This window comes from Dendrobates tinctorius, unplaced genomic scaffold (assembly GCF_039654945.1).
Source record: "Dendrobates tinctorius isolate UK_male_01 unplaced genomic scaffold, ASM3965494v1 ptg000133l, whole genome shotgun sequence".
NCBI lineage: Eukaryota > Metazoa > Chordata > Amphibia > Anura > Dendrobatidae > Dendrobates > Dendrobates tinctorius.
Window position 1 is genome coordinate 48,023,102 of NW_027361801.1, and position 21,667 is coordinate 48,044,768.

At 46.6% G+C, this 21,667-nt stretch overlaps 1 protein-coding gene across 1 annotated transcript in view; it reads right to left on the reverse strand.

Annotated features, from left to right (window-relative positions):
• The window catches only part of NRK (Nik related kinase), a 427,476-nt gene that overhangs the window by 261,158 nt on the left and 144,651 nt on the right, over positions 1 to 21,667 (reverse strand). Inside the window, exon 4 of the mRNA XM_073543628.1 lies at positions 14,510 to 14,635. Within this exon, the coding sequence (XP_073399729.1) occupies positions 14,510 to 14,635 (126 nt within the window). The remainder of the gene's footprint in view (positions 1 to 14,509; positions 14,636 to 21,667) is intronic.

Here is a 21,667-nt window from a genome sequence, read left to right on the forward strand (position 1 = left end):
TGGCATAAAAGCAACACAGCTCATCACCCTGAACACACCATCCCCACTGTCAAACATGATGGTGGCAGCATCATGGTTTGGGCCTGCTTTTCTTCAGCAGGGACAGGGAAGATGGTTAAAATTGATGGGAAGATGGATGGAGCCAAATGCAGGACCATTCTTGAAGAAAACCTGTTGGAGTCTGCAAAAGACCTGAGACTGGGATGGAGATTTGTCTTCCAACAAGACAATGATCTCAAACATAAAGCAAAATCTACAATGGAATGGTTCATAAATAAACGTATCCAGGTGTTAGAATGGCCAAGTTAAAGTCCAGACCTGAATCCAATCGAGAATCTGTGGAAAGAGCTGAAAACTGCTGTTCACAAACGATCTCCATCAAACCTCACTGAGCTCGAGCTGTTTGCCAAGGAAGAATGGGCAAGAATTTCAGTCTCTCGATGTACAAAACAGATAGAGACATACCCCAAGCGACTTGCAGCAAAAGGTGGTGCAACAAAGTATTAAGTTAAAGGGGCCGAATAATATTGCACGCCCCACTTTTCCGTTTTTGAATTTCCACAAAATTTTAAAATAACCAATAAATTTCATTCAACTTCACAATTGTGTTCCACTTGTTGATTCTTCACCAAAAATTTACATTTGGTATCTTTATGTTTGAAGCATGATATGTGGGAAAAGGTTGAAAAGTTCCAGGGGGCTGAATACTTTCACAAGGCGCTGTATGTAGTAGATGTAATAGTTAGAGTTGAGCGACTTTGGTCGGATCAGGTTTCATGAAACAAAATTTGTTTCAGATGAAACTGGTCCGACTAGGGCAAAAAAAAGTCGGAGTTTCATCCGAAACCCGACCCCAATGCAAGTCAATGGGGAATAAAAGTCGGCATTGAGTGGATGAATGTTTTTTTCCTTGTTGCAAATGCAGCATGTGTAAACAAACAAATACTAAAAAACAAATAAAGATTTTTGGAGGAGATATAAAATACATTATTCAGGATTTTATTACCTGCACCACCCCGGATGTTATATATACACCATCAAATGTTCATGTAATGAAACATATGTAGGGCACACCAAACGCTCGCTAAATGTCAGGATCAACGAACATATTAGGCTAGTTTCACACTAGCGTTTGTGAGCGCAGCGACGGCCTACGCACGGCCACCGCTAAGCCCCGCCCCCTGCCGCGCCTCCGCCGGTAGCTCCGCCTACCGGCGCATGACGCTGCATGCGCCCTGCGTCCCCTATCTTTATCACTGGGGGCGCAGGCCGTGCGCAGTATGCGTTTGGCGGCGCATGGGCCTGCGCCCCCAGTGATAAAGATAGGGGACGCAGGGCGCATGCAGCGTCATGCGCCGGTAGGCGGAGCTACCAGCGGAGGCGCGGCAGGGGGCAGGGCTTAGCGGCGGCCGTGCGCAGGCCGTCACTGCGCTCACAAACGCTAGTGTGAAACTAGCCTTAGAAACATAAAGAAAAAATTTCTGGGTCATCCTCTATCTAAGCATTTTTTTGAACATCATGATACCTCTGTGCATGGCATGGCAGTAAGCGGTATAGAAATAGTCCAACAACACTGGCGAAAAGGGAACTATATCAAATTAATGTCACAAGCTGAAAGTTGTTGGATTTTTGTATTGGACACTATGATTCCTAAAGGGCTAAACAGTGAAGTTGAATTGTTTGGTTTTTATTAACTCTTATGAGCCCAATTGTTAGGAATGGCGGAACGCACTAAATAAAAAAACTAATAAAGTGCGTTCGCCGCTCGGGGTCCACCGTGCTGTAGGTGATATAACCGCTGCTAAGTGGTGGCAAGAGCAATATGGCGGAGGTGCGCACGGGGTTAAACTTCACCCAGGTGCACAGAGCAATCTCTGTTGAGTCACAGAGATGCCAAACACAAGACAAATACAACAGGGCTGAGCCTGTTAAAGTCACAGTGCTCAGAATAGTTGCACACACGGTATCTGGTCACAGGAGCAGAGCCAAGGACAGCGGGACTGCGTCCCTCTAGACCTACCTTGTGTGCGACGTCGCAACTGCGGACGCCAAGGAGTGCTGCTACTGCAGCGCGGCGTGGAACACTGCCGCCACACAACAATGCTAGTACGCAAGCGCAATGTCAGATGCTAGCAACTGTGGACGATGAAGCAGAGGCGCGCTGGCACTGGCACTGATACTAAACTCAATCCCTAACCACAAACGTAATATCAGAGGGTAGGGGTTTCAAATGAGTCATTCACCAAAATCATGCATCCATCCTCATTCACACAGCAGCAAGTATGACTATACTAGCGCATGGCGGAACAGCCATGCGTGCCTTTTATAGCAGCCGGGACCTTCCGGAAGCCTCCAGATCTCCAAGCTGGACCAATGAGATCTGGAGCAGTACATGAGCACATGACTCCCTATCTCCAATGGGAGATCGTCTCATGAGCATGCTCAGAAGATGGACAGAAGGACTTAGCCTCTGGAGAGATTTGCTGCAAGGCAATCTCCTCTGCAATCTTCTCTGCAGTAGATAAACAGCAGGAGACTGCAGAATGTGAGGGTCTGGATTCCTGCAGAGCCAACGCAGGAATCTGACGCCTAACATTACCCCCCCTCCTAGGGCCCCCTCCTCCCTGAGCCTTCCGATCCACCAGCTTGTGCCCATCAGAGGTATAGGCTTCAGACTTGTCCGAAGGCAAGTCTGATGTCCCGGTAGGTGACAGAGAAACCCGGGACACATGGAAGGCATCAGGGGCGGCAAGATCGCCAGGTTTGAGAAGGGACATGTGGGAGACAACGGGAGCGGAAGTTAAAGTGGAACGCCACCGTGTGTCGGCGGACGTCGCCACTCTCCGTTTAAGGAGGCTACTCCGGGAACAAAAGGCACAGGCCCGAATATATTTTTTAACATCCCGAGCCCTATGCGGCCACAAGTAAGACCTTGCCAGGAGTTTTGTGGTCTGCATATAGCCGCAATGACCACCCATCCTGGACGCGTGTGCCCACGCAAGAACCCTTGGCCGATGGCGGGGAGGAAGAAAGGTCTTGCCCGGCGGCACAGAATTTGGCCATTGCGGGGCACTGTTGTCCTGGGAAACAGCGTGTTGATGGTGGCAACCGCAAATGGAGTTTTGTGCCGGGCGCGCCTCGAGAATGGTGCGAGACACCTCCATGGGCTCCTGGAGTGGAATCTCTGGCTCGGGTTGTTCCAGAGGCTCAAAAAAATTGGGAGCTGAGGTAACCTTCCGCTTCGTTTAAGCACGCTCCATACCACGCTCCCAAAAACGGAGGTCAATGCGGGTGGCAATGGCATTCAGCTCTTCCAAACTTGCAGGAACCTCTCTGGTGGAGAGAGCATCTTTAACATGCTCCGGCAAACCTCTCCAAAACACAGGGATGAGGACTTTGTCAGACCACTCCAGCTCGGAAGCCAGTGTCTGAAAACGGATGGCATACTGACTAACCGAGAGAGAACCCTGAGTAAAAGCAAGAAGCTGAAGAGAGGTGTCGTGCGTGACCCGTGGACCGATGAAGATCTGCTTAATAGCTGTTAAAAACTGAGCAGCAGTCCGTACCTCTGGGTCACCACGCTCCCACAGTGGCGTAGCCCACTCCAATGCCTTGCCCGACAGAAGGGAAACAATAAAACCCACCTTGGCCCGCTCCGTAGGGAATCGCACAGCCAGTAGCTCCAGCTGAATAGAGCACTGGCTGATGAAACCCCTACAGGAGGCACCATCGCCAGAAAATTTATCGGGCAACTGGAGGCGGGTAACTGTCGGTGTGAGGGAGGGCGCGGACATACGTGAAACCGTGTCTGTAATTGCCTGTACAGCAGCTTCGGTGGATTGGGCAACTGAGAGAGCCCTCTCAAGAGGGGCCAACCGGCCCTCAAGCTGCCGAATACACTGTAACAGTTGCTGCTGTTCTGCCATCACTAGCCAGACCCTGGCGCTTATATAATGTTAGGAACAGCGGAACGCACTAAATAAAAAAAGCTAATAAAGTGCGTTCGCCCCTCAGGGTCCACCATGCAGTAGGTGATATAACCGCTGCTAAGTGGTGGCAGGAGCAATATGGCGGAGGTGCGCACGGGGTTAAACTTCATCCAGGTGCGCAGAGCAATCTCTGTTGAGTCACAGAGATGCCAAACACAAGACAAATACAATAGGGCTGAGCCTGTTAAAGTCACAGTGCTCAGAATAGTTGCACACATGGTATCTGGTCACAGGAGCAGAGCCAAGGACAGCGGGACTGTGTGCCTCTAGACCTACCTTGTGTGCGACGTCGCAACTGTGGACGCCAAGGAGTGCTGCTACTGCAGCGCGGCGTGGAACACTGCCGCTACACGACAATGCTAGTACGCAAGCGCAATGTCGGACACTAGCAACTGTGGATGATGAAGTAGAGGCGCGCTAGCACTAAACTCAATCCCTAACCACAAACGTAATATCAGAGGGTAGAGGTTTCAAATGAGTCATTCACCAGAATCATGCATCCATCCTCATTCACACAGCAGCAAGTATGACTATACTAGCGCATGGTGGAACAGCCATGCGCGCCTTTTTTAGCAGCCGGGACCTTCCGGAAGCCTCCAGATCTCCGAGCTGGACCAATGAGATCTGAAGCAGGACCTGAGCACATGACTCCCGATCTCCAATGGGAGATCGTCTCATGAGCATGCTCAAAAGATGGACAGAAGGAGTTAGCCTCTGGAGAGATTTGCTGCAAGGCAATCTCCTCTGCAATCTCCTCTGCAGTAGATAAACAGCAGGAGACTGCAGAATGTGAGGGTCTGGATTCCTGCAGAGCCAACGCAGGAATCTGATGCCTAACACCAATATCCAACAGGCTTTTTAAAGCCCCTTAATCGCAGGCAGGACCATCCCTGAAGAAGGAAAGCGGAGTTTCCGAAACGCGTAGACTAATTGGTCCTCTGCACACCCTGTACCAGCAAGAGTCACGTGGAAACCACGTGTTCCTGACTAGAGTTGAGCGAAACGGGTCGAAAAAATTCAAAAGTCGCCGACTTTTGGCAAAGTTGGGTTTCATGAAACGAAACCCGACCCTAGGATGAGGTCGGCCACGAGGTCGGCGACTTACGCGCCAAAGTCGCGTTTCAAAAGTTTGTTTTGCGCTCTTTTTCAGCCAATCAGGATCCACGGACACTGTGGGCAACGTGATGACATAGGCACGGGTCACCACCATCTTTCAGAAGGGCATGCAAGTGATTGGCTTGCTTTGGGGGGCGTCACAGGGGGTATAAAAGGGCGTGCACGCCGACCGCCATGTTACTCATGCTGATCTCAGAATAGGGAGAGCTGCTGCTGATGATGATTTTGTAGGGAGAGCGTTAGGCAGGGAAGAAGACACCAAAAACTGCTTCTGCTGCTAGCGATTTTGCCTGTACAACACACCAGTCACTGTGCAGTGCAAGGGGAGGCTATATAGTGGTGTATCAGTGGTGTTGGTTGTTGGGCTGCCTTCTAAGGCTTCCTGACATTCCTGCATTGCTGTTTACCCACTGCTCCGCAAACTGCTTTTTTAAAAGCAATCCCAATTTTTTTTTTTGTCCTGCTGAGAAGAAGAAAAAAAAACTGCTTCTGCTGCTAGCGATTTTGCCTGTACAACACACCAGTCACTGTGCAGTGCAAGGGGAGGCTATATAGTGGTGTATCAGTGGTGTTGGTTGTTGGGCTGCCTTCTAAGGCTTCCTGACATTCCTGCATTGCTGTTTACCCACTGCTCCGCAAACTGCTTTTTTAAAAGCAATCACAATTTTTTTTTTTGTCCTGCTGAGGTACTGAGCGTGCATTTTTTCACACCATACAGCGGTGTACGCTCCTCACACAGTACCATGTAACGGCTGTTATCACAGCCACAGTGAAGCTATCAGTGAGTCACTCTGTGAGAATAAGTCGAGGACATGTTCTGTTCTTACAGACCTGTACTCTAGGGAGATTCCAATTCTGCCCAATTCTACATACACCTTGTAGTTTGTGATACACTAGCCAATTTCTGCCTGTGACAGCGCTCAGATATTCAGTGGGCCTCACACAATCCATAAGTGTCCAGTGTCCACAAGTGTGTGCAGAAATTCAAAATCTCCCTTATCCTCTAGTCACTTTGGTCACAGCTCTGCCATCGAGCCTGTGACAGAGCGCTCAGATACTAGTCAGTGGGCCTCACACAATCCATAAGTGTCCAGTGTCCACAAGTGTGTGCAGAAATTCAAAATCTCCCTTATCCTCTAGTCACTTTGGTCACAGCTCTGCCATCGAGCCTGTGACAGAGCGCTCAGATACTAGTCAGTGGGCCTCACACAATCCATAAGTGTCCAGTGTCCACAAGTGTGTGCAGAAATTCAAAATCTCCCTTATCCTCTAGTCACTTTGGTCACAGCTCTGCCATCGAGCCTGTGACAGAGCGCTCAGATACTAGTCAGTGGACCTCACACAATCCATAAGTGTCCAGTGTCCACAAGTGTGTGCAGAAATTCAAAATCTCCCTTATCCTCTAGTCACTTTGGTCACAGCTCTGCCATCGAGCCTGTGACAGAGCGCTCAGATACTAGTCAGTGGGCCTCACACAATCCATAAGTGTCCAGTGTCCACAAGTGTCTGCAGAAATTCAAAATCTCCCTTATTCTCTAGTCACTTTGGTCATAGCTCTGCAATCGAGCCTGTGACAGAGCGCTCAGATACTCAGTGGGCCTCACACAATCCAAAAGTGTCCAGTGTCCACAAGTGTCTGCAGAAATTCAAAATCTCCCCTGTCCTATAGACACCTTGTACCTTGTTTTACATTACTATATAGTTTGTTGGATTTTGTCTACATTTCTACCAAAAATGAGGAAGGCTGGTGGAAGAGGCCGTGGAATTGGGCGGGGGTTGGCAGCTGGTAATGATGGTGTTGGTGGTGGATCTGATGGTAGTGGCAAGAGCAAAATAGGACCGAATGCAGGAGGTGTTGAGCCTGCGTCATCGTCTGGCTACATAAGGCCTCGAACGCTTAGTTTTCTAGGAGTTGGCAAACCGCTTTTAAAGCCAGAGCATCAGGAAAAAGTTTTGTCTTACATTGCTGACTCAGCCTCCAGCTCTATCGCCTCCTCTTCTTCAGTTGTAAAAAGTAAAAGCACTGAGTCGTCATTGGAGGCTCATGTTCATGAACCACACCTTTCCTTGTGTCCTTCACCCCAACCAAGATTGAAGGATGACGCAGGCCATACTACTGATTACTCCATGGAGCTGTTTTCACATACCATGCCTGGATTATCAAGTGAAATGGTGAATTACCCAGGCCAAGATGAATCTGACATGGAGTGCACTGATGCACAGCCGCTGATGGATGATTCTGCTGGTACATTCACTCAGAGCACTACATTGTCCTCGCAGTGTACAGAGCCAGATTCTGACCCTGATGAGACTCAGGTGCCCCTTCCCGCACACTATACCACCATACACGGTGACACAGAGGAAGGTGCACATGACATAGAAGAGGAGGTGATGGATGACCCAGTTGTTGACCCAGATTGGCATCCATTGGGGGAAGAGGGTGCTGCTTCCAATAGCTCAGATGAGGAGCATCCACAGCAGACATCGACATCGCAACAGCTGTTATCTGGCAGGCCCGGAGCACTCCAAAGACAGGTTCCAAACATCAAAAGAGTTGCTGGACAGCTTGTCCAGAGGGTCAAAAGATCACAGCGTGCTAGGCCGCAAAATGTCTGCCAAAGTAGGAAGAGTGCAGTGTGGCACTTTTTTGAACAAAATCCTCATGATCAGGCCAAGGTTATCTGTAAGAAGTGCGCAAAGACCTTTAGCCGAGGGAAAAATCTGAAAAATTTGAATACCAGTTGCATGCTTAGACATTTAACCAGCATGCACTTGCAAGCGTGGACACAACACCAAACCTCAAGTGCCACATGTGCAACTGATCACAACGAAGGTAGTCAGCAACGCTACATTGTTTCCCCCACTGTAAGCCCACCGGTTAGCACAGCAGCAAATGTTGAGGTGTCGGTGCAATGCCACAGCAGTCAGGGAATCCCACTGTTATATCAACGAAAGACTGATTCTAGGCCATCAGAAAGAACAACAACTCCATCACCATCATCAACCCTCTCTCAGTCCGCCCTGTCCACCGCTACTTCCACCATATGCAGCTCTCAAGTCCAGCTCACCCTCCCAGACACTATGAGTAGGTCAAGAAAGTACTCAGTCTCTCATCCGCGCACACTGGGTTTGAACGCCCACATTGCCAAACTAATCTCGTTTGAGATGATGCCCTTTCGGTTGGTGGAAAGCGCAGCTTTCCGCGAACTCATGGCCTATGCAGTACCATGCTATGACCTACCCAGTCGCCACTTCTTCTCTCGCAAAGCCATCCCAGCCCTCCACCATCATGTGAAAGACCGCATTGTCCATGCACTCAAGCAGTCAGTGAGCGGAAAGGTGCACCTCACAACTGATGCATGGTCCAGTCGGCATGGCCAGGGCCGTTACGTGTCCATCACTGCGCACTGGGTTAATGTGGTGGATGCAGGGTCCACAGGGGACAGCGGTGGTGGTACAGTGCTGCCTAGCCCACGGTATAGGAAACAGTTGGCTGTAGGCGTTCGACCCTCCTCCTCCTCCTCCTCCTCCTCCAGAAGCGAAAGCTCGTCCACAGAGCGCAGTCGTACGAGCACTCCATCTGCAGCTGCCACTGTTGCACACGATGTGTCCCCCTATCGAGCAGCTAGTGGAAAGCATCAGCAGGCTGTGTTGCAGATGATGTGTTTGGGCGACAGACACACCGCCGAGGTACTGGCCGAGTACTTGAAGCGACAAACTGAGTCATGGCTGGGCAGTGTACATCTTGAGGCAGGCAAGGTAGTTAGTGATAACGGCCGTAATTTTGTGGCAGCCATAGCCCTTTCAAAACTCAGCCACATACCTTGCTTGGCTCACACCTTGAACCTGGTGGTGCAGTGCTTCCTCAAAAATTATCCGGAGTTAACAGCCCTGCTCCAGAAGGTGCGAAGACTGTGCGCGCACATCCGCCGGTCGCCTGTACACTCCGTTCGTATGCAGAAGCTGCAGCGATTGCTCCACCTTCCCAACCACCGCCTCATTATCGACATTGCAACAAGGTGGAACTCCACCCTGCACATGGTGTAGCGGCTGTGCGAGCAGAGGCAGGCCATAATGCATTTGTGGGAGGATACACGGCCAGGCACTTTGAGAGCAGACATGGAGTTGACAGGTGTGCAGTGGTCGAAGCTGAAAGACCTCTGTAAAGTCCTTCAGTGTTTTGAGGAATGCACAGCGCAGACGACGCCATCCTAAGCATGAGCATCCCACTTATGCGTCTGCTCATGCAAACTTTGACGCACCTTAAGGAGCAGGCGTCTGCAGCCAATGTTGATGAGGAGGAAGAGGAGGAGGGAATCCTTGATGACATTCAGCCATTGTCTGCTCAGGGACCTCTCCTGGACGAGGTGGAGGAAGAAGAGGAGGAGGAGGATGATGATGGGGATGATTACTTAGGGGAGGAGGATGCATCTCGTGGGGCAAGTGAAAATGTTGGCGTGGCAAGGTCTGGTACAGGGTTTGTGCGTGACTGGAGGGATGTGGATTTGCCAGAAAGTGCTCCTCCAACCAGCACTCGCAGTGCATCATTGACACCGGGAACATTGGCCCACATGTCAGATTATGCCTTGCGGATCCTAAAAAGGGACCCCCGCATTGCCAAAATGATGAACGATGACGACTACTGGTTGGCCAGCATCCTGGATCCACGCTATAAAGGCAAATTACAAAACATCATGCCACAGGAGAACCTTGACCTAATATTGGCTAATAAACAAGCAACTCTGGTAAATCGGTTGCTTGAGGCATTCCCAGCACACAGCAGCGGTGATGGTTCTCACACGAGCCGTACGGGCCGGGGGCAGCTTGGCAGAGGTGTTCGTGGTGCACACAGCAGAAGTGGCGTTGGAGACAGGGGTTTCATGACAATGTTGTGGACTGATTTTTCAAATACCGCTCACACAACTGGTAATACTGCATCGATGGAAAGTGACAGGAGACAGCAGTTGTCAACTATGGTTACAAACTACTTTTCCTCCCATATCGATGTTCTCCCACACAGGTCATTCCCCTTTGACTATTGGGCCGCTAAACTGGACACCTGGCCTGAATTGGCCCAATATGCCTTACAGGAGCTCGCTTGCCCAGCAGCAAGTGTGCTATCGGAAAGAGTCTTCAGTGCAGCTGGATCAATCCTGACAGAAAAAAGGACCCGTCTGTCAACCCAAAATGTGGATGATCTAACCTTCATTAAAATGAACCATGCATGGGTTTCCAAGGATTTTGTCCCACCTTCCCCTGATGACAGATAGGGTGACAGAAAAATGGCTTGCTTTGGTCCACCTCTTCCTGGGACTTCACCTATTTCGCCTTTTGCATCAGCTGAATGTCCAACATCAACATATGCCACTTTCTAAAACTCCCTAACTGTGCTGCCTCCCCCCCCATGGCCGGGGTCACCACCTAGCGCACGACACCGTGCGAGTGCCGCTGCCCTGGACAGGTGGGTAGGCCGACTCTTGGGCGCGGGCACTGGCACAGGGTCCCTCATAGTGCAATCAAGTGTCTCTGACGGTGGTGGTGCACACCCGCCGTCAGACACACCGCTGTACTATGAGGGGCCCAGTGCCAGTACCGACGCCCACGAGTGGGCCCCCCTTGCTTGGGCAGGGCCCCAGCATTTGCAATCTTTACCTCTCCCTGCTCCTCCGCTGTGTAATCTGGGCCGTCAAATCCATACTGTGCCTGACACCGTCTGAGCCTGCCTCCTGATGTATAGACATATATTTTGAATGTGTACGCTATCCATACATGTTATCTGGGGATACGGTACCCTTTCTAACCTTTGTGCAATCACGTGCAATCCATACTGGGCCTAACACCGTCTGAGCCTGCCTCCTGATGTATAGACATATATTTTGAATGTGTACGCTATCCATACATGTTATCCGGGGATACGGTACCCTTTCTAACCTTTGTGCAATCACGTGCAATCCATACTGGGCCTAACACCGTCTGAGCCTGCCTCCTGATGTATAGACATATATTTTGAATGTGTACGCTATCCATACATGTTATCCGGGGATACGGTACCCTTTCTAACCTTTGTGCAATCACGTGCAATCCATACTGGGCCTAACACCGTCTGAGCCTGCCTCCTGATGTATAGACATATATTTTGAATGTGTACGCTATCCATACATGTTATCCGGGGATACGGTACCCTTTCTAACCTTTGTGCAATCACGTGCAATCCATACTGGGCCTAACACCATCTGAGCCTGCCTCCTGATGTATAGACATATATTTTGAATGTGTACGCTATCCATACATGTTATCCGGGGATACGGTACCCTTTCTAACCTTTGTGCAATCACGTGCAATCCATACTGGGCCTAACACCGTCTGAGCCTGCCTCCTGATGTATAGACATATATTTTGAATGTGTACGCTATCCATACATGTTATCCGGGGATACGGTACCCTTTCTATCCTTTGTGCAATCACGTGCAATCCATACTGGGCCTAACACCGTCTGAGCCTGCCTCCTGATGTATAGACATATATTTTGAATGTGTACGCTATCCATACATGTTATCTGGGGATACGGTACCCTTTCTAACCTTTGTGCAATCACGTGCAATCCATACTGAGCCTAACACCGTCTGAGCCTGCCTCCTGATGTATAGACATATATTTTGAATGTATACGCTATCCATACATGTTATCCGGGGATACGGTACCCTTTCTAACCTTTGTGCAATCACGTGCAATCCATACTGGGCCTAACACCGTCTGAGCCTGCCTCCTGATGTATAGACATATATTTTGAATGTGTACGCTATCCATACATGTTATCTGGGGATACGGTACCTTTTCTCACCTTTGTGCAATCACGTGTAATCCATACTGGGCGTGAGAACGGCTGGCGAGCTGTTAAGCAAGCTACAGCACCTGTGGTTTGCACACGTAAGTTTTTAATTTTTTCAGGAATGACGGTTAGGCCTAATTCTGGAACTGCGGTTGACCTGCACTTACTGGGAAATCATTGTTCGCGGGTAATAATTGTAATCAGTGATCCCCATCACTAACGTTGTTCAGCGGGTTATCTGCACCTGTAAGCGACAAACGCTGGCCTTTTCAGTGTAGCGCACATGCAGCCACGGACATGTAAGGGCATGACACATCAGTTATTGGCCAATCTCATGTGCCAGAGCCTCACGTGTCCCTCTAGTAAGCCGGACTCGGACCGCGGGGCATGACGGAGTCTCGTTCGTTAACGGAATTAAGCTTGCAATGTGTGCATCTGTTCTGTAGCTGGCATGGTTGAGGTTTCCCAGGTGGAGTCGAATTTAACCGTAGGCTCCACTCCTGGTGGTGCCCTTCTGGACATTCCTTTAAGGTTCAGCTTTGCAACCATACTGCCCACGTAAAACAAACACTTTGCCTTCATGAACGCTGTTTGGAGGATCATGACTCGTGGGAATAACGCCGCCCAATCAGTTAACCTGCTAGAGAGATCCTTCGTTGCTCCCAAGCATGACATCACACTCCCTAGGAAGAAGGTAATGCCACTGTGGCGACCGTACTCCTGGGGGCGACACAAGTGCACTGATGCCCAGCCACTGCTCGATGAATCTGCTGGTACATTGACCCAGACCACTACATTCCCCTCGCACGCTACACGGCCTGAATCTGACCCTGATGAAACTCAGGTTACCCTTCCCATATACAGTTCCATCTTACATGGTGACAAAGAGGAAGCTGCAGATGAAAGTGCAGGTTCGTCCCACCCGCCATCAGACACACCACCGTACTATCAGGGGCCCTGTGCCAGTGCCGTCGCCAACGAGTGGGCCCCCCCTGCTTGCTCAGGATCACAGCACTTGCAAGGTTGAAATACTGTGCAGTGAGATGGAAGATGGGGACGACGAGGAGTCCAGACTAGTACAGGAATTCCCTAGCGAGGAGACTTATTTGATTGTTTTCAATGTTGGGACAGCAATTTTTGGGGAGCACTATACTCTGGAGAATGATAGATGGGGCCCACCATACACTGGAACATTCCAAAGGTGGACATCAGACACTGGAGCAGCATTTACAGGGCCCATTATACACTAGAGCATTAGAAATGGGGCTTATTATGTTTGGAGCATTATTTGGGCCCATAAGACAGTGGAGCTTCATCCATGGGGACCAACATATACTGTAGCATTATGTGGAGCTCATCATATACTGTTTCAAACATTATATGGGACCAATGATTCTGTATGGAGAAATAGATGGGCCTCATCATGAGATGTAAAAAGTGAAGTATTTTTCATTGTACTATACCGCTATTTCTCTGCCGTATCGGAGCATGATGAGTTTTGGTATGTGTTAAAGGGGCGCTCTTTCGCCCAGGGCACATGAAAACCTGGAGCCAGCCCCCCCACAACTTTAGCCAAATAACCCCCATTTTTCAGTGCGTAACTTGTATTATGAAGTTAATTAAGGTTGACAAGCTTAAGTAAGAAGAATTGATGCTTTTGGCATTCAAATGGGCACTGTAGGTGTGTTTCCTGTCCTCCTCTCACTGCCGACTTTTATTCCCCATTGACTTACATTGGGTTTCGTGTTTCGGGACGACCCCGACTTTTCCCTATAATCGGACGATCTTGCTCGACCCGACTTTTGGAAAAGTCGGGTTTCACGAAACGAAACTCGACCCTAAAAAACCAAAAGTCGCTCAACTCTATTCCTGACGTCATACAGCTTACACTGAGAACACAGGACCTGAGCTGCGTGATCGGATCCCTGCTGACCACTGGAGCAGACGCAAGGAGCAGCTGCTACCGGCCAGGGCAGTGCTCCCACCTATCAGTCAATCTAGACTGCGACCTCTCTGTTAAATTCTCACCATCGCTCTTCTGAGCACACCATTGGGACATTATACAGTACCAATGGCAGCATAGGTACCTACTCCCTCTCTTGTATTAGTATCTTCACTGTCTGGGAATGATCACTAAACTTGTCTGTTGCATTATATTTTGCACATAGACTCACCAGGATGGCTGCAAGTAATCAGTTACAGTAATGGCACAACTACTGGAACTAATATTTTAACCTTGCATCTGACTATATTTACTGGCCTTGATTGGGTCCGAGAGTCTTTACATATCCGGCTACCAGTTTGAACATAACAGGTCTGGCAATTAGGTCTGTAGTATATTTTGCACACTCTGTTAAACAAACTGATAACATAGTTCACCTATATAATTGAAGGACATCTTATCCCATAAAGGACAAGGGGACTAAGCGCAAATACATTTTACTATTTAGCTGGTTCAAGTGTGGCTTTTGTCTTATTTGCTGCTGGACCTCAGTGCACACCAGCGCCACTGAATCAGACTATTTTGTATTAAAATAAAATTCAGAGTAATGGCCGCCCAAGCATTAATAATTACCCATAGCTGATCATCCTGACCCATTGGACTTTTCTTGACAAAAGCTCCATAGTAGGTAGCGATGTTTCTGTGATGGGAGTACTTCTTCAGCATGTTAATTTCAAGTTTTATTTCCTCCTCTTCTTCCTAAATACAAAATTTACATCTAATTTAAAACAGGAGTACAATAAAATATTTGCTCAACAGATTCCATTAACTCAGTTCCTGAACAGGATTCCCCTTTCTCCCTGCCCGTTGTGTGGACAATAGTTCTGCACTGAGTCTATGTGCCCTCGTTACGTGACTTCTTCATTCCTTAGATCAGGGGCTTGCATTATCAGTTTGTGCCAATTTCACATTTTTACTTGCGCTCCGCCAACTGCTTTAAAAAGTGGCACATCTTATTTATTTTACTATAGAACCATCATATTCCACAGCGCTTTACAGATGTCATCGCTGTCCCTGATGGGGCTCACAATCTAGATTCCTTATCAGTGTGTCTTTGGAGTGTGGGAGGAAACTGGAGAAACCGGAGGAGACCCACACAAACATGGGGAGAACATACAGACTCCTTGCAGATATTCTCCAAAAAATTCAGATACAAACCAGACAGGCCTAAATGCATCTGCACTAACATATATTGATATGTTTTTTGAGCACTTTTTATATTTCTTTCAGGGTGCAGTTGGGCCCAAATGGTTCTGCAAACTTGTGGCATCTGTTCACACGGGATGCATTCTAGTTGGCACTGGGCAGCCCCCTATATGGTGTTACTAAGAGGTTGTGAGCCAGAAGCCCTGCATTCCCTGTGTGAACACTGCCACATGCGGATTTTTTCTTCTGCACTGGTGTACCACACGGCCAATCCCTCATTGTAGGCTGGCTGTTTCATTTGGTATTTATGCACCTGTGCAGCTGCCATTTTACTTGGGTCCGCTGCACCCTGTATTAGTGCAGATGCATTTAGGCCTGTCTGGTTTGTATCTGAATTTTTTGGAGGATTTTTTCCTCTTTTTGAAGTTTTCATGTTAGAGTAGGACGGGCAAGTGTAAGGCTCCTTGCAAATATTGTCCTTGGTGGGATTTGAACCGAGGACCCCAATGGTCTAGACAAATTCATTATAATTTACTCCATAAAAGTGGCATAAATTAGTGCAGAAATGTACTTCAGTCTAGACTGGAGAAGCTTTCTGTCTCTAGTACATGCCTCTGAAAGATACAATAAATTCTTTCAGAGGCATGACTCTTAAGGAAATTGTTGCATCTCACTCCAGAGTACAAAATGCCAGTCTTAATGAATTGGCCCCTAAGTGCTCTATTTCTACAGATCCATATTTACTACTACTACAGGCCACGTGATCTATATGAAGTGTCTCCTCATGTGATGTAGGACTGAAGGAGCTACTGTATGTATGGAAAACCAACTAGGGCCTCATTCACACATCTGTACTTAAACAAGTGCATAAAAAATGGTCCTGGTGTAATCAGTGTGTCATCAGTCTACGGGGGCCGTGTTTTTTTTTTTTTTTTACCATCAGTGTGTCCATTTTTATCATCAGTGTGTCATCAGTGTACTGTCTCTGTTTGTTCGTTTTTACCATCAATTTGTCATTGGTGTGTCCCTTTTTACTATAAATGTGTCTGTTTTTACCATCAGTGTGCCCGGTTTTACCATCAGTGTGCCCGATTTTACCATCAGTGTGTCTATTTTTACTATAAATGTGTCCTTTTTTACCATCAGTGTCCGGTTTTACTATCAGTGTGTCCATTTTTATCATAAATATGTTGTTTTTTACCATCAGTGTGTCCGTTTTTACTATAAATGTGTCCGTTCTTACCATCAGTGTGTCCGTTTTTACCATCAGTGTGTCCATTCTTACCATCAGTGTGTCCGTTCTTACCATCAGTGTGTCCGTCCTTACCATCAGTGTGTCCGTTCTTACCATCAGTGTGTCCGTCCTTACCATCAGGGTGTCCGTCCTTACCATCAGGGTGTCCGTCCTTACCATCAGGGTGTCCGTCCTTACCATCAGGGTGTCCGTTTTTCCTATAAATGTGTCCGATCTTACCATCAGTGTGTCCATTCTTACCATCAGTGTGTCCATTCTTACCATCAGTGTGTCCATTCTTACCATCAGTGTGTCTGTTCTTACCACCAGTGTATCCGTGTTTAATATCAGTGTGTCCGTTTTTACTATAAATGTGTCCGTTCTTACCATCAGTGTGTCCATTCTTACCATCAGTGTGTCCGTTCTTACCATCAGTGTGTCCGTTCTTACCATCAGTGTGTCCGTTCTTACCATCAGTGTGTCCGTTCTTACCATCAGTGTGTCCATTCTTACCATCAGTGTGTCTGTTCTTACCACCAGTGTATCCGTGTTTAATATCAGTGTGTCTGTTTTTACCATCAGTGTGTCCATCCTTACCATCAGTGTGTCATCTGCATGTTTGTTTTTATCATCAGTGTTTATCACAGATGGAACAATAAATAAATTACAAAACTTTACAATGTTAAACACGGACTGTACTGATGAAATCCATGTACTGTACGTGTTTTTCACAGACCATAGACTTGTATTGCCCCTTGTCATTTGTACTGCCAGAAAAAATTGGACATGTCTCAGTGTAAAAACACGAACATGTGAATAGCATCATATATTCTTATGGGTACATGCTGTATCTGTAAAAAAAATAGATAAAAATGGATACAACACATACTGGAAACATGGTCATCTGAATGAGGCCTAAGGAGGGATCTATAAAGGAAAAATAAAGTCAAACATTTAATAAAACTACAACCAACAATGGACAATAAAACAAAATATCTTAATAAAAATGCACCTGCTTTAAACCTTCTACTGGATGATTTGCCAGCATCATTTTCTGAGAAGATGCAGTTACATGCCTCGATATTGTGTATGCTTCGACTAGCTTCGACCATTAGCGAAACTCTTGCTGTGATGTTTTTATGATTTGGCCACTATTACAATCCTATTGCAATATCAAGCAATTCCTTCATGCAAATAAATATTCTTTTATTTTTTTCACAAACGTTAGCAAATAATAGCAGAAGTGAGAACGAGCCAATAGTATGTATTAATCAAAGCACGTGAAGACTTCTTTAGCTGGTAAATTGATACTGAGGATAGATAGGGGAACGTCTTAGCTTGAGATGTGTAATCTGGGCAGCTTTGTTTTGGGAACAGAAATTGGGAATTGTGACTACATGGTTCTGCTGGTCTGATTTCTGTACCTATAATTCGTAAGCAACGTGAGGCCTTGAGATAATGAAGTATCAGAATCACAACACAAGGGAGTCATGTCTGTGTCAGCATTGCTACGTGTCCTGTGAAAGTGATATTTTACCATGCTTCAAGATATTTGAATAGCAAGAAAATGTATTTTACACCAAGAAGAACATGCAGGGGTTTTGCATTGTTGTTCCACACCTTGAAATCTGAGCAGAATTGCTTTGAAATAAAACCAAAATGAGTCCGACATGTGGACTTACCCACATATTCATGAAGATCTACAGCTGAATTTGCCTTGAATCAGTCTAACGTCGTGAGGAAAGGTCTTCTGGTTTTGTCAAAACTATTCACTATATAAAACTTTTGGATGAAGCTACATTCCAATTCATCACTATCTTGTCCTTCGGTGAATAAAAATGCTCTTTATGGTATATTTACCATATGCTATATTTTGGGTAGAGCTACGAGGTGACAGAGGTCTTGTGACACATCACAGTATCGCAATGCTACAATGAATGTGGTGATGTTACAACATGTAGGTTTCCAGAAAACCAAACCTGCAGACTCAACAGCTTGTGGGTCACCACTCAACCATGTGAACTTTCATTATGTTGCAATATGGCATCACAATCCTGCAATATCACGTCGCACGATCAGCGTCGTCGTTATGCTAGCCTAAAAGGGCATTTACAATGCAAGGTAATTAAAAGGTTTATTAAAAGTGCTCATTTTACGATTATCTTGCTGTGAAACAGGCTGATGATCACGTGATGAAAGAGCAAAACACTTGTTCATTGGGTCAAATTATACTTGTGCAGCATCAAAGATCTTCATTCTCGATGGCTCATTGTTCTGTGCAACCAGGACTTACACTGCTGAGAACTAGCCTAAGGGTCTCATTACATTTAGCGATGCACCAGCGATCCCGACAACAACACGACCAGGTCAGGATCGCTGGTGTATCACTAAATGGTCGCTAGTGAGCTGCCAAACAGGCAGATCTCACCAGCAATGTAGCAGCGGTCTGTGGTCTTAACTTACCTGTCACACGCAGCTCTGCTGACATCTTCCGCCTGCGTCCATGCGCCAGCAGGAAGATGGCGATGAGAAAATGGACCATAACGTTCTCACGCCATCAGCGATATCCAGCGGGGGAGCCGGTCGGAGGTAACACATGTCACATGTAGTGAGATCGCTAGCGATATCGCTGTTGCATCACAAAATCGGTGACGCTTTAGCGATGTCGCTATGTGTAAAAGGCCCTTAAGTCAATTGAGCGATCTAGCATAGATTGCTCAATCCGCATAATTTACTTTGGTCTGTGTAAACACACAGACAAATGACTACTGAGTGGTAAAACTCTACCATTCGACGGTCATATTGTGTCGTCGGTCAGTTTTTGTAAACTGATAGCAAACATACAGATAGGTCCAAAAATATTTGGACAGTGAGACAAGTTTTGGCATTTTAGCTGTTTACCAAAACATTTTCACGATACAGTTATATAATCAATGCAGGCTTAAAGTGCAAAATCTCAGCTTTAATTTGGGTTTAAGAATTGCAGCCCTTTAATATGTAGCTGCTTCTTTTTAAAGGGACCAAATGTAATTGAACAATTATCTCAAAAACACTTTAATGGAGTGCATGGGCTATTTTCTAAACTATCATCAATTAGGAAGATAAAAGGTCTGCAGCTGATTCCAGTTGTGGCATTTGCATTTGAAAGCTGTTGTTGTGAACCCCATAACAGGTGGTGAATTGAGCGCTCAATGGAAGAAAACAGACCATTATTAGGCTGAAAAAAGAAAAAATCAATTGGAGAGATAGCAAAAATATTAGGAGTGGCCAAATCAGCAGGTTGGTACATTCTGCACAAAAACAGCACACTGGTGAGCAAACTCAAAAAAGCCTGAATGTCAACAGAATACAACAGTGATGGATGATCACAGAATCATTTCCATGGTGAAAAAAATCCCCTTTTCAACATCCATCCCAGTAAAGAACACTCTCTAGGAACTAGATGTTTCAGTATCTAAGTCTACCATAAAGAGAAGACTTCATGAGAGCAAATACACAGGGTTCATCACAAGATGCAAACCATTAATTGGCCTTAAAAATAGAAATGCCAGATTAGACTTTGCCAAAAAACGTCTAAAGAAGCCAGCTCAGTTGTGGAAAAGCATTTTTTTGGACAAATTAAACTAAGATCAACCTGTTGATTAACATGATTGATGAGAAATAGAAAGTATGGAGAAGGCTTTGAATGGCTCATGACCTAAAGCACACAACATCCTCTGTAAAACATGGTGGAGACAGTGTGATGACGCGGGCTTGGATGGCTTCCAATGGCACTAGGTCACTAGTGTTTTTTGGCGATGTGACTGAAGATAGAAATGAGTTGTGAAGTTCTTTCTGATCAAATTCAACCAAATGCAGTAAGGCTGATTGGACGGCGCTTCACAGGACAGATAGACACTGACTAAAACAGACTGCAAAAGCAACTCAGGAGTTTTTTACGGCAAAGAAGTGGAATATTCTGCAATGGCCGAGTCAATCACCAGATCTCAACCACATCAAGCAGCATTTCACATGCTTAAGACAAAACTTAAGGCAGAAAGACCCACAAAGAAGCAACAACTGAAGTCAGCTGCAGGAAAGGCCGGTAAAGCATTACACAGGGGGAATCCCAGTGTTTAGTGACATTCGTGGCTTCTAAACTTCAGGCAGTCATTGCCTACAATGGATTCCCTACAAAGTATTAAAGATAAACATTTTATTTATGATAAAGTTACTTTGCCCAATTGCTTTCGAGCTCCTTAAATCAGGAGACATTGTAGAAAAAAGATTGCAATTCCTTAATGTTTCGCGAGATATTTTTGTTCAATCCATTTTATTAAACCTGAAAGTCAATACTTCAATTGCATCTCAGTTGTTTCATTTTAAAAGGAACCTTCCATGTCCTTTTTTGATATTAAACTGCCCTCAGTGTCTTGCTAGTGATTCAATGTGCATCACCAACATGGTTTTCTCAAGCAAAACTTCCCACTATTTATCTTAAAAATACACTTTTATCTTTAGGTGATTGCATCACATACTATCACATTAGTTTCAGTCATCGGGGAGGTGCTTTCTATTTTTTCAGTGATGGTTCTCTTCAAATTATTCACGCCCATCCTAACCTGATTGATTGGCTGGACTTTTTGCTAGCGCACTGAATATCAGGTCCCCGTGCATGTGCATTGAATTTGAGCATATGTGCCCAGTTTTATTTCACGTGTGCACATGCTCTGGAGCCGCGGGAACAGAGTGCCTGTGTGACACCCCAGAGTCCGGTTGTCACAGTGACATTACCTCCCTCTAATGGGTAAAGTCATGCTTGGAGGCAGAAAGGGACCCCCATGCCAGGCAGCATAGATTTAATCACAATTTCCTGCTGCAGGTCAGAAAAGGGAGATGCCTTATAAATTCTGGCCAGCAGAGGAGGTTGGTGAGTCAGCTAGAAATCAGCTGAGGGAGTTGTCATGGAAACAAAGCAGCTGTGAGCTGTGAGGAAAAAATGATGACAGTTAAACATGAGGACGTGAGGTAAAGAGATCTTTCTGGAAGATCCTGTCAGATGAAGACAGGGAGCTGATCTGAGAGGAGATCGACAGGCAGAGCTGATCTGTGAAGAGGGGAAGGACAAGAGCAGAGACTGAGAGACTCTAGGGAAGCTAAAATACTGTATATAGCAGACACCTGAGTGAAGCGCTAATAAAGAGAAAAGGGACATCAGAGTCCTAGGCTGACAGGAGCTGTACACCCTGATAGCCGAATCTGAAAGTACAGGGGATTGTAAATTCCAGTGCACATTGAACACCTGAGGGCACGTCAGCGGATAAGGAGGCCAGGGCTGATGGTGAAAAGGATGGTACCCGTGGAATAGGCTC